The 14,403-nt window shown below is 42.0% G+C and overlaps 1 protein-coding gene across 5 annotated transcripts in view; it reads right to left on the bottom strand.

Annotated features, from left to right (window-relative positions):
- Positions 1 to 14,403, bottom strand: part of LOC137429039 (tumor protein 63-like) — a 94,652-nt gene that overhangs the window by 43,447 nt on the left and 36,802 nt on the right. For all 5 annotated transcript variants that reach the window (XM_068119050.2, XM_078780995.1, XM_068119052.2 and 2 more), the window contains exon 3: positions 7,853 to 8,039. In XM_068119050.2, coding sequence (XP_067975151.1) covers positions 7,853 to 8,039 — 187 coding nt within the window. The remainder of the gene's footprint in view (positions 1 to 7,852; positions 8,040 to 14,403) is intronic.

Below are 14,403 nucleotides of genomic sequence, written 5' to 3'. Positions count from 1 at the left end.
TTTGCAGTTATTCCCCCAGAATCACAAGTTAACAGAATTGTGTGTTAGGAGAAAAGAAAATGGTGGTAACAGCATTGTAACTGAACTAGTAAAAAGCCCAAAAATGACGGTTTGGAACAGTTTATTTGACGCTGCAGCCCCATGACCGATCTGTAGTCTGAAGTCTAGGCCTAAGCGTCAGGTGTGCTTATATCTTCTTTATTTATTAGACATCATACGGATGAAAATGAACACTCCTTTTACTCTGTGTGCGTTGCAAATCATGTGCAGCGAATTTCCCGTCCCTGCGCATTGTATTTATTGTTATTGAAAAAGGAAACGCTTCTCGACACCGCCCTTGGGGCTCGGTTTGCAAGCCACCGTCTACAGTTCCATTAGAAGAGACACAATTAGCCTTTTATGGAAAATGTTTTAAGGGTTTGTTTCATCCTCAAAAATAGACCGTGGTGAACACACATTTGGGTTGAAAGATTGGCCTTTAAAACCCAATTCAAATCGTCCTTATGAAGGGAGACAGACATCTGTACAAACACACAAACTCACATTGTGTTTTAGATACATACACATATATATATATATATACTGTATATATATATGAATACTTGTGTAGAATAATGTAAAACAATGCCAAACATTTCTGGTGAAATTTTCTGGTTAAACTGCCAAAATCAAGACTATTAACCTTCACTCCTTCATTCCCCTTTTCTCCCTCCTCTGGAACAAACTCCCTCACTCTCTTCAATCCCACTCCTCCCTCCAGGTATTTAAAACAGCTGTTCACCACCATCTCTTATCCTCCCCCATCCAAAACCTTGATCTTTTCTACCCCCGCTAATTCACCCCAGATCCACCTCGTTTGAAATTCCAACTTCTTTCCTGGAAGTCCTGGCAGTGTCCATGTGTTTTTTTTTTTTTACCTCTCCCACCCCCACCCCCCTTCCCACGCCTCCTCCCCCCAAGCCCTCTCCCTCCCACAGATCTCCCGATGTCGCTGCTCTCAAATGTTGTACTGGTGTGCTTCGCCTTCCTCTCCTATCTTGTCTCCTGCTCCCTTTATTTTGTCTTATGTGTCCGTTTTTTTTTGTCATTAATGTTAGCTCTTACACGAGTCTCGATCTTGTATACAAAAAAAACAAAGAAAAAAACCCAAAAAAATTCAAGCCGGGGGTGGTGGTGGTGGTGGTGGTGGTGGTGGTGGTGGTGGTGGTGGTGGTGGAGGAGGAGGCCCACACACTTGACAGCATAAATGCATCACGACAAGTCATGAGCATTTTCCTCACTAAGAACTGGACAGGTCACACTCGGTCAGAATTTTACAAATGGTTGTGAGAGTTTTATGTTGGGATGTGTAAGTATGGGTGTGAAGTCTTCATAAAAATGATATAGTCTTGCATACATAAATAAATAAATGTGGTATATTTCATGTTCTCTTGTAAATCTTGTATATTTCACAATTTTTCATTTTTCAACATATGCAACTTTGAAACTGTAACTTTTGTTGTGTAGACATTTGAAATCTTTTTCCTGGTGACGATCGGGGCGCGTCGTGTCGGAATGTAAGATACTGTCAGGATCTGGACCAATAAAACTTGATCCCACTCAGACATGGTGATGCCTCAATTATACACCTTGAGATTGTTGAGGTTAAGGTACCAACAGCTGCTCCGCTGGCGCGTAGAAAGAGATTGATGGGCGATGAAGAGATAAGGTGGGCGAGGGAGTCGAGCAGCTGGAAATGGTAGAGCAGTGGCTGAGGACAGGACCGGTCTATCATGTGACTTGGAAAAGCCGCAGCCACACCCAGCACCAAAAGCACTCTGCTCTCCATTTTTTGTCGTTATTTTTCATGATCTGCTAGTAGTGGCTTCTGCTAGTAGTGGCTTCTGCTAGTAGTGGCTTCTGCTAGTAGTGGCTTCTGCTAGTAGTGGCTTCTGCTAGTAGCGGCTTCTGCTAGTAGTGGCTTCTGCTAGTAGTGGCTTCTGCTAGTAGTGGCTTCTGCCAGTAGTGGCTTCTGCTAGTAGTGTTACCGTTGCCATGGATTCACTATTGTTGAATACTACTCCTTTTTTTCTTCTTTTTTTTTGTATTCAAGATCGAGGCTCATGTAAGAGCTAACATCAATCAAAAAAAAACAAACGGACACATAAAACATCCAATAAAGGGAGCGGGCGACAAGATGCGGAGAGAGAGGGAAGCACACAAGTTCAACAGCAGAGAACAGGGACATCGGGAGATCTGTGGGAGGAAGAGGGCTTGGGGGGAGTTTCACACTCGCGTGGGAAAGGGGGTGGGGGGGTTGCCTATTTCTCCTGCAAATCAAGACATGGATATGGCAATGCGGACATCCTTTTTTATCCATAATTTGCGCACAAGGTAAATCTCACCTTTTTCTCACGATTTTATCTCCAGCTACATACTCCCACGACCACACAACCTAATCTCATGGGCTTGTCGGTCTTCCGGAAACAAAAGGAAAGTTCTTCGCATTTTTCACACTCGCGTGTTGAAAATCACAAACATTTCTCTTTGCGATTCGTTTTTCCAATAATCCAGGCGGTGTGATAAAGGCACAAAACATAAAGGTATTTCTCAAACAATTTTGTGCTTTCTGTGACTGTTTACCATAAAGTTGTAAGGTACACAGTGTTCGATGGCTTCGCTTAGAGCAAGCTATGCACACAATATCTTACAGGTCTACAGTACTTTGCAAAGGTATTTCAAATCTGAACATGTATGACAAGCAGGATTCAGTAGAATTCTTGCTGCGTTTGAAGATTCCATGACGGAAGTACTCTTGTCTTTCTACGAATCAGTACTTCCTACTTTCACTCACATCAACCTCCTTCTGCAGCAACAGCATCCCAGTATACCTGGTATCTCATGCAATGAGAAAGCTTCTTCGGAAGTTCATTACATTGGATGCCTTCAAACAGGTAGACGACATCAAAAAGGTAGACTATGAGAATACGTCAAACCACCTAGATGATTCCAAACTAACAGTTGAAACAGTAACAAATCATTATGAAGGAGAATTTGTCTGATGCTGATGAACGGAAGTTCTATGAATGATTGAGAGGATTTCATAGGAAAGCTTCTTCTCAGGCCTTAGAGGAATTGCCCTTTGATGATGGTGTCCTCAACTACGCACGACTTTTGAATTTCGAAATTTGAGTGGACATGTGACACCGGTGGAATTTTTCTGTGCGAAGTACTCAGACTTGCTTCGGCTCATACCTGCACAGATCGATAAACGGTGAGAGGAATTTGTAGGCGAATAACTTCTGGAGAAGTGATATTCCTCATGCAGTCTGGGAAAAAGTGAGGGTGTATGATGGAGGAAGGGCTAGAAGAGGAAGAGGAGGACCAGGAGGAGCAGTATCGCAGAATGGATATGATATATGGGGTTGCATGTCGGCATTTGGACGTCAGACAACTGTGGTCATTCAGGTAGATTCAAGTATCTGGTAAAAGTTGCTAAATTGATTCTGATTATCGCACATGGCAATGCTGGAGAGGAGAGAGTGTCCAACCTCGTCAAACAGAATAGGACACCTGTCCGTTCATGTCTTCACATAAATAGTACACCGCCATCCATCATACGAGTAAAACATCTTACACCGTCATCCATCATATGAGTAAAACATGGTGCACCATCATCCATCATATGAGTAAAACATAGTACACCGCCATCCATCATACGAGTAAAACATCTTACACCGTCATCCATCATACGAGTAAAACATCGTACACCATCATCCATCATACGAGTAAAACATCGTACACCGTCATCCATCATATGAGTAAAACATGGTGCACCATCATCCATCATATGAGTAAACCATCGTACACCGTCATCCATCATACGAGTAAAACATCGTACACCGTCATCCATCATATGAGTAAAATATGGTGCACCATCATCCATCATATGAGTAAAACATCTTACACCGTCATCCATCATACGAGTAAAACATCGTACACCGTCATCCATCATACGAGTAAAACATCGTACACGGTCATCTATGTGCTGTGACAGAATTTGTTTTTTCTGCTGTGACATGTTTGGTGATTCATTCATTTTTCGGGATGTCTGTCTGTCCGTCCATCCGGTTGTCCGTCCGTTAACGTTTTGCTATTTTGCTGCTCCTCCCTTATCACTTGGCTGATTGTTCTGAAACTTGACACATTTTGACACAAGACAGTGGCACGCACAATCACTCAGGCTTCGATTTTTCGATGTCGGATCAGGGGGGCTCCAGGAGGGATTGCCCCCCCCCGAAAACATCGGATCCCTATTTGTCCCTTATTTACCAACAGATTGCTCTGAAACCCGATACAGCCCTTCTACCCGATGGTCGGCAAGTTGTTCCCAAGATGAACATAAAATTACATGCCTTCTTTTTCTTTCCAAATACCAAATTGTTCATCAACGTGTATAAAAGTATTTTTTTCTTTTTCCATCTTTGCTTTTGCTTCTACTTTTCTTTTCACCAGATAATATTTATTTTTTGAAAACACGAAAGACATTGTTCTTTCCATTGTAGATCCTTGTTACCCATGGAATGCCCTTGTCTCGGCCAAGCAGTTCTTTAAAATAAGCAAAAATCCACTTCAAATATATTTACCGACGGAAGCTGAAGTCAACACTTTACTTGAATACATGTTTATATTTTCTAATTACTGTTTGTTTGCATCCATAATGAATTTAAATCCTCAAAGCAGTGACTCGCATGTTTCCCATCCATAGAGATTATTGCAATCATGATACATTAAATAATTGATCGCGATGATTGCTCGATTTTGTTTTCATCATGTGATCTCACTCATGTTTCAGCCTCGGTGGTGTCATGCTCGGAGTGTCCACTCTGAGTGCGGGAGGTCGGCGGTACAAATCCCGGCCGAGTCACGGCGAGGACTTTAAAATTGGTACGTGCTGCTTCCTTGCTTGACGTTCGGCATTCATAAAATACCAGCAGGAGTACCTGGCATTGCCCAGTGATGTTCTAATCTTGTTGGCATTTTGAAGAAATCAATTTAGATTTTGTTTCTATTTTTTTTGTAGGTGCCTAAAACACTCCCCGACCTACAGCCAATTAGGAAATTTCCTATTTAATAAAACATTGCACACACACAAAGGCTCAGGCACTATAAAGCGATTTTTGAGAAAAAATCCCAAAAAGGAACTTTAAAAAATTGGCCAAAAATTCCTTCCGCACTTACTGATGAACCTCTGAAAGTTTGACGAAGATCCGTTCAGCCAATCTGAGAAATATGGTGCCACGGACAGACAGACAATCGGATCTCTTATAGTACAGATAGAGCACAGACAAACAACAATGTGTTGGCAGCCATAATGCAGGCTTGTCGGGCCTAATGAGCTCCTCCTGTGTTGGAGTTCTGTGTGAAGGAACTTGTATTGTTATTATGGTTCCCAGACGGGGACACTGTGTTTTTAGTCTTGGTGTCCATGGTGTCCCACTTTTTGGGGGAAAAACAAACAAAAAAGAACCGTTTCTTTTGATAATGAGGCACAAGTACTTCAAGTATAGTACTCTCAATAGGATAATATTACGACTTGGCTTTACTGATCGGAACCATCAGCGATCTCCGATTACAGTCCTCTGGTTATTTATTGATTGTCTTTCATTGGCCAGAGGTTCAAATCCTGTGCTGTTCTTCTTTGAGAGATGTGAATTATAAACAAGCTATTGCTTGAATCACTGTTTTATTACGTACGTCCACGCTCACTGGTGAATACCTGTTGACACCCGGTGACAGAAACGGACATCTATTCAATAAGCTTCGTTGTCTAGAGGCTGTGGTCATTTGAAGGATACCTGCAAATTATTTTACCTATTTTCCTTTCTCTGGTTTTCCTTTGAAGTTGTTCTGCCTCTTTATTGATATTTGCCTCAACAACTTAACAGTATTGTTTTTTTGTATACTGAATCGAGGCTCGTGAAAGAGCTAACATTTACTTCACAAACAAATCAACCAGACAAACAAAATACCCAAAAAGAGGGAGCGGAAGACAAGATGGGGAGAGAAGGGGAAGCACACAAACACAACATCTGAGAGCAGGGAGAAGTGTGGAAGGGAGAGGGCCTGGGGGGAGGAGGCATGGGAAGGGGGGGGGGGGGGTTCAATCAATTCTAGAATCTGACATAAGTCGTGTATTTTAGAATCTTGAAAATGTCATCATAATTTCCTTGCAGACTAATCTGACAATTGTTTGTTGCTTTGGGATAATACAAGGGAACTTCAATGTGTCAGTGGAATGCAGGTCAGACAGATGGCAGAGATAACTACGGTGGAAATCTTTCGCGACTACTGTTACGTAGACCGAAGGTTCGTTTTGGAGAAAGAGCTCATCATTGTATTGTATTAATTTTAAGACCTGTGTTGGAAAAAGTTTATGTGATCAAGATTTTACTATAACAAGTATTTAGATGACGTGCGCACAAGCAATTTGCAGCCATAGGGAATTATCACAGGGAAGGTGTACGTCATCTTTTTCCATGTATTGTCTCCTGTATTGGAATCATTTTTAATGATTTTTGTTTCATCATTATTTTGGTTCTTTTTTGGTTTGGTTTGGTTTTTGGTTCTTTTTTGGTTTTGGTTTGGTTTGGTTTTTTGGTTTTGGCTTTTTGGTTTTGGGTTTGGTTCTTTTTTGGTTTTTAATGGTTTGGTTTTTTGGTTTCATCTTTTGGCTTCTTTGGTGCCTCCCATTGTGCTTTACCATGTGGGTTGCGTGTTCTCATGCTGGCTATAAATTCCCGAGTTTTGGTGTGTGGGCAAGCAATGGCACATACTTGTTACACAGAATTGCGTTTCCTTTGTCAACATTTCCTCGTGGATCTAAATCAGAACTTCAAATTGATAATCTTACTGTTAACCTAGGCGTACAAAATCTCCTGTCGGTCGTGTTTCGCAAAGTCCCATCCTCTACAGTCATTGCTATGCTGAGTGGTGCAAACGGGCCAAAAATGCAGCCACGCTGGCAGCACGCTAGCATGGCGTCTCGCCTGCGGGCTCCTTGGCCTGAGTCAGAAAACAGTGAAGTTGAGCGGATAGATTTCCCCAGAATGCACTGCTCCTGTCTGGTAACTTAAACTACCGGCGGTATATCAGAGAACAGATCTTAGTTCACTACGGTACTGACTCAAGTTGTAGAGGGATATGGTAGGAGCTACATACAGTATTGAGAGGGTTAATTACAGGCAAAGTTTGCGCACTTCAAATGAAGAGAAGGAAAAGGGAGGAAGGAAATGAAAAGGTTAATTTTAATGCATAAAAACGAATAAAGAAACAGGAAGAAAAGAGGGAACTTAGGGATAGAAAGAGTAGGAGTGTTCAGACAGCATCTTAAAAATAGATAGAAGGGAGTAAAAAAAATATACCACGGAAATGTTCACAGAGGCACTAGTTTGATATCCGTGCCCTAATATTATAACACGGTTAAAGATTCTGTACCATTAACATTCAGCACCACATAGTCGATTGTGGTGCAGTGTTAAAATGGTGCACAGTTCTAAACGCATTATCAACTATTACTGTACAAATTATTTTTCAAAAAGTCAAATGAACTACTCATGCATACACCTTTCTTGGTTATAGGTAAAGGGCTCGAGACAAGATCTTATTGGATAGAATAAATGTAAGCCAGGTACATAACTGACAAAAGACAAAGACACCACCGGAAAAACAGTACAAACTTTGGATCAAAAGTGAGTATCCGCTATAGTATGAGCAGTTTTCCAGGAAGTAGGATGACAACTCATTAAAGTTTCATCTATATCAACAGGTTATATTTACATTGATGCGTAAACACCAAATATCAGATTCTCACCTTCATTGAAGTCTCTGCCAAGCTCATGGTTGGGGCAGCGTTTCACCACCTCGGTCACGTGCTCCGCTTTTTTGTACACAGGCATGGCACGCACAAGCGCGGCAAGAGGTGGTGAAGAAGTTACCCGGAATTGTATCGGACATGTCTTGGCAATCTGGCAGTACAGTTTCTTCAAGTCTGTCGAGTACTGTGGAAATATGAACAGGTAGTAATTTGAGCCAGGTGAAAATCATTTCAGCAGAATTTTGGGAATTTCACACTCTTTTTTTTCTTTTACCCCACTATTCTTCCTCATGTTATTCACACTCTGAAAACCACAAAGTTTACAACATATCAATGTTTTCACTGGAAATAAGAACTGCTCAAAATTGATGAGAAATGGGAAAAAAACTTTAGACAGCAGTTTGAGAAAAAGTTCTGCCACACCCATGTGATTTTGGAAGCGAAGATCCAAAAATTAGGGCAAATTTCCCTATCGACTGTTTGATATCTGCTACTTCCGCCCACCTAGTGTAAGGCACGCGGAAAAGAGAACGGAGGCAGAAGGGGAGAAAGTGTTTCTCCAATTTGCAGTAAGACGGAAATCACTGCTTCTGGTTTTAATTCCAACCTGAGTGCTAGCCCCCATGTCTGTCACATTCCTGTGGCAGGGACACCAGAGACAGGGTTCAGACAGTAATCCCTTATGACTTACCATCCCCCCCAAAAAAAATTATTCATGTGTGCCATACAGTCGTGGCCAAAAAAATTGTCACCCTTGCCCTTTTTTCAAATAATGCACCATTTCTTCCAGAAATTTGTTTAAATTAAAATATATTTTGGTATCCACATATGTATTTCTTTGGTTTGCAGTGGAACAAAACAAAAAAAGCTGAAAAAATTACTAAATCTTAGCTTATTTAGCACAGAAATCCTAAAATGGCCCGGACAATATTATTGGCACCTTTTAGAAGTTGTTAGAAATAATTAGATTTCAAGCAGGTGATTCTCCTTTACTTTGGAATTGAACTCACCTGGGGTGAGTTGCAGGTGCCTGCAATATAAAACTCACTCATTCAACCAGTTTGAATATAGAAAATGAGTCATTCTGCTGTTTTGTGTCGCTGTGTGTACCGCAATGAGCATGGAGAAAAGAAAGAAAACCAGAGAATTGTCTGAGGAGGTCAGACACAAGATTGTAGCCAAGTATGGACAATCTCAAGGCTACAAGTCCATCTCCAGAGACCTTGATGTTCCTCTGTCCACCGTACACAATGTTATCAGGAAGTTTAAGGCCCATGGCACTGGAGCCGACCTCCCTGGACGTGGCCGCAAGAGAAAACTTGATCGAAGATTGCAGCCAAGGATTGTTCTAATGGTGGAGAAAGCACCTCGATCAACTGCCAAACAGATTCAAGCTGACCTTCAGACACTAGGTACGACAGTCTCAACTCACACCATCTGTCGCCAACTCGATGAAAGGGGGTTCTATGGTAGGAGACCCAGGAGGACCCCACTGCTGAGAGAGAGACATAAGAAAGCCCGACTGGAGTTTGCCAAACACACCTGAACAAGCCAAAATCCTTCTGGGAGAATGTACTGTAGACAGATGAAACCAAATTAGAGCTTTTTGGTGAAGAACATCATATCTATGTTTACAGAAAACAAAATGAAGCCTTCAAAGAAAAGAACACCTACCCTACAGTCAAACATGGAGGAGGTTCAGTGATGTTTTGAGGTTGCTGTGCTGCTTCTGGCACTGGGTGCCTTGAATGTGTGCATGGCATCATGGAAGCAGGAGATTACCAAGGCATTTAGGAGTACAATGTTCAACCTAGTATCAGAAAGCTGGGTCTCCGTCGAAGGTGGTGGGTCTTGCAGCAGGACAATGACCCCAAACGCACTTCAAAAAGCACCTGGAATGGTTCAAGACAAAACGCTGGACTGTTCTCAAGTGGCAGCAATGAGTCCAGATCTAAATCCCATTGAACACCTGTGGGGAGATCTGAAAACGTAGATGGGAGAAGGCACCTTTCAAATCTGGGATAACTGGAGTAGTTTGCACAAGAAGAGTGGGACAAACTGCCAGCAGAGAGGTGGAGGAAGCTCATTCATGGCTATAGGAAGCTCTTGACTGCAGTTATTTTGTCCAAAGTCTGTGCTACCAAATATTAAGTCTAGGGTGTCAATAATTTTGTCAATACCATTTCTTTTTATTTTCTGATTTAAAAGGATATATTAAGTTCTGAATCAAAAACAAAGGTTCTGTAATATTAACAGTGAAATTAAGAATTGTGGAGACCAAATACTTTTGTTAATTTCAACTTATTTCGAGAGAAAATTGTGAGTTATTTGAAAAAAGTGCAAGGGTGCCAATATTTTTGGCCACGGCTGTGTATGTATATATATATATATACAGACTTGGCATTTAATATGGAATTTTTTTTTTTGTTGACTTGGGTTTACTTTCTTAACTCAGTATATCAATCCGGTGAGTTTCTTTTACACTTTGGTGATTTATTTGTTAAAAGAACCATGTCACTGATTGTCTGTCGCAGCAAGAAGTCAACAACAGGATTATATCACAGGTGGCGTGGCAAAATGTACGGACAGGTGCATTTGATGATTGGCTTCACAGTCGGGTATACAAGGGTTGTTGCGTTCTGTATTAGTGGAAAACAACTGCTGCACGTCTCCAAAAGTTATTGCCGCTTCCTCTGGAGATGGTCCGTCAACTCGACAATGCTGTTTGTCATGGAGTGGTGGCTTTATGAAATTACGGCATGAAACAGCGTGCTATTGCTCGGCAGTATGGCATCACTCAACGTCAGGTGTCAAAGATCCTGAAACGAAATGCTCAGAGGGATGTCCCTACTCCAATACCGAGGCCAGGACGTCCCCGTAGAACCACAAGGAGGGATGATCGCCAGCTGCACCGGTTAATCCGCAATGGCGGTACAAAGTCAGCTAATCGGCTTTGGGCTGAGTGGCAGCAACTGACAAATGTGCCTGTATCCAGAAGGCTAGTCAACCAATGACTGGTTCAAGCAGGCTATCGTGCCAGGCGTCCCCTGAGAAAGCCACGCCTGACCAGACAACACCGCCAGTGCCGATTGCAGTGGGCCAGAGAGCACCGTCAATGGCAGCCAGGACACTGGAATCACGTGATCTTCAGTGACGAGTCTAGATTTCTGGTCTATCGTCAAGATGGCCGCGTCCGAGTGCGCAGACAAGTGCATGAAGCCTAAAACAAAAATTGTATAGTGCCAAGAGTCCAAGCTGGAGGTGGTGGGGTGACCGTTTGGGCTGCTTTTCATGCAAGGGGCAAAACTTACCTGGTTGTTCTGAATGGAAACCTGAACCAGTTCAAGTACAGGGCCATTCTGGAAGAAACATTGCTTCCATTTTCTCGTGCAGCCTTTCGAGGAAACTTTGTCTTCCAAGATGACAATGCACGGCCTCATCGTGCTCGCATGATCCAACACTTTCTTGCTGACCGTGGTGTAGAGCATATGGAGTGGCCTGCCATGTCCCCGGATATGAATCCGATAGAGAACTTGTGGGCAGAATTAACGCGTCAAATCGACCACTTGGACCAGCAGCCGCCCTCTGTGCGTGAATTGCAGCAGGCTATTGTCACTGCATGGCAAGCGATTCCTGTCCAAACCTTGGCAAATCTCTTGAACAGCATGCCTCAACGTGTACGTGCTCTCCTGAATGCTCGTGGGGGTTACACGAAATACTGAACTGTAATTTTACTGTCCGTAATCCCAGTCGTAATTTAACTTTTGTTTTTGTTAAAAAATTTTTTGGCTTATGTGCAAAATAAAGAGATACTTCTGGAAAACGTACAGAAGTTTAACACAGTACTGTCCGTGAATTGAGTTCGATATCAGTTTACATCACTTTGAAGGATCAATTTATTTGTTTCGAAATGTCAAATGTGGTTTTTGCTTCTTTTAAAGGTCACATTAACAAAACCTAGAATAATTTCAACATAATTCCAATGAACTTTTGGTTCTAAGACATCTTGAAAAGTAAGTTCACCCCCACAAAAAAAAAAAATCCATATTAAATGCCAAGTCTGTATATATCACATATCACATACATATTACATCGTAAGTTCAGGGTGGATAGGATTATGCTTAGTCAAGAAAAAGGGGAATCAGACCAAAAATATTGTACTCGGGCCTTCCCTGCCAGTTTTTGTAACAAACAAAAAGTTTGTTTTGTAACATAAGCAGTCCGGCTCTCAGAAGAAGCAAAAGCAGAAGAAATTTTTTCCTACCTATTTATATGTACAGTAGTTGAGTCTTGGAAAATATCCATACTTCCTGAACATCCAGGCCCCATATAAGGAACTGATTCGGCTCAATACAATGTTGAGTTTTTTTATTCACATAGATGACAAAAATCACCCAAAACTGATCATGCCAAGTTTCTGTTTATCCTGAGGCAATGTCTGCCCTGGAGCAGCTGTAGGCCACGAAGTGTGCCACTAATTATTTACGAGACCATTAGGCGGTGTATTGGTACAAGGCAATGGTGACGCTTGAATGCCTATAATTGAAAATGGAACAAATTGTTTGTTACGTGTATATAGTTGTGAAGTATTGAGTAAAAACGTGACGATTTCTAAAGTTGTGTTCGGAGTAAGCTGTGTGGAAAGATCGCCAGACTTTGGGAAATTTCTGGTTACTTCCAGATATAGAACCATCTAGAAATCACAAGCAGTTTGTACAAGAAGGAGCTTTCGCAAATGTTCTCCCTCCGAATATATAAATGTGAAATCGAAGCACTTTTTTTTTTGTACACAAGATCGAGGCTCGTGTCGGAGCGAACATTAATCACAAAAAAACAAAGTGTCACATAAAACATATAATAAAGGGAGCGGGGGACAAGATGTGGAGAAAGAGGGAAGCACACAAGTACCACAGTAGAGAACGGACATCGGGAGATCTGTGGGAGGGAGAGGGCTTGGGGGGATGAGGCATGGGAAGGGGGGGGGGGGGGAGGGTGGGAGGAGAGGTATAAAACACATGGACACTGCTGGGACTTTTCCAGGAAAGAAGTCGGTATTACAAAAAAGAGGATCTGGGGTGAATTAATATTGAGAACATGGATGAAACATGGGTTCATGGGTGAACACGGAGAGAAGCGAGGAAGAAAAGCCACATTAGTTGATTTGTTGTGTGTGACGTCATACTGGAGTGATGCTGCCATTGCTTGTGCTTTACCTGTTAAATAAACGCATGTTTGGACTTCACCCACCTTAAACATGGATTGTTTAAAGAATTGCAGAACCTTAAAACTTCACACGACGCAAGGTGACCTGTCATTTAGCCAACTCTTCGATTCTGCGTCGCACGCCAATAAGAACAAGTACAAAAAGTTTTAATTAAAACAAAAGCCGCGTCGATGTTACACAATGCCTAGATGCAGCTGTGCCTATAACGTCGATGTTATAGGCACAGGACATTCCTATTGATTCGATTACTTGATGTTATTTTTGTGCAAAGTGAAAATATATCTCGGCAATTTCCCGTGTGTGGCGACGAATTTTTAATATATCTCGGCATTTTCCCATCTGTTATTTCAGGCGGTGTATGACTGACCATGCCGCGATTTAAAAAAAATATATATCTCGGCATTTTCCCGTCTGTTATTTCAGGCGGTGTATGACTGACCATGCCGCGATTTAAATATATATATATCGGCAATTTCCCGTGTGTGGCGACACGTGAACGAAGCTATGCTCCTCTCTCCACATTATTGTGACGACGTATAAATTAAATATTTCATCCTGACGATTGTCATCAAATGGACGAATTTTTAATATATCTCGGCATTTTCCCGTCTCTTATTTCGGGCGGTGTATGACTGACCATGCCGTGATTTAAACAAAATATATCTCAATGGACTTGAAGTTACAGGCCTTTGAGAATTCATTTCGTTCTATAAAGGGCAACTTTCATCGGATTTTCTTCCCGTTTTTTTTCAACCGAGTCTAAAACTATGTTAGCGACTGTGAAAAATGAAATGATATATCGAATTTGATTTGAAATAATACTGTGTGAGACAGGAAGACACCACGGGCCTACAAAACAGGCCTCAAAGCTATGCAAGTTAATAAAATGGTGGATATTTGTTTATATGAAGGCTCTCCCAGAATGGGTGGAGCTATGGTTCCCAGAATGGGTGGAGCTTTGAGGTTTTGTCTTCTCTGCAAGAACAAGAACAAGAAGAACAACAACAACAACAGCAGAGGGCACTCTATGAGCAGCGTCTGCGACGCGGCTAAAAAGATGATTGAATCCATTGAAGACTATTCTGCCTTTGGACACCACTTTCATCAATGTGTCTTCAATGAAAAGCTCGGTGTTGTGAATCAGAAACTTGCACTAAACGAGAACGTCGTCTTGGAATTTGGTAACCTTTGGGTGTGTTGAGGTTGTCATCTATTTATTGTCTGTGCATGGCAAGGCCAAAATGAAGGAAATTAAAGTGAAGGGTGGGGGGGGGGGGGGGGGGGGTGATAGAGAAAATAAGGCGAGGGTGGCAGGAGCAGATGG

This window comes from Myxine glutinosa, chromosome 6, assembly GCF_964187855.1.
Source record: "Myxine glutinosa chromosome 6, kmMyxGlut1.1, whole genome shotgun sequence".
Lineage (NCBI taxonomy): Eukaryota > Metazoa > Chordata > Myxini > Myxiniformes > Myxinidae > Myxine > Myxine glutinosa.
This window is presented reverse-complemented; position numbering and strand designations above follow the sequence as displayed.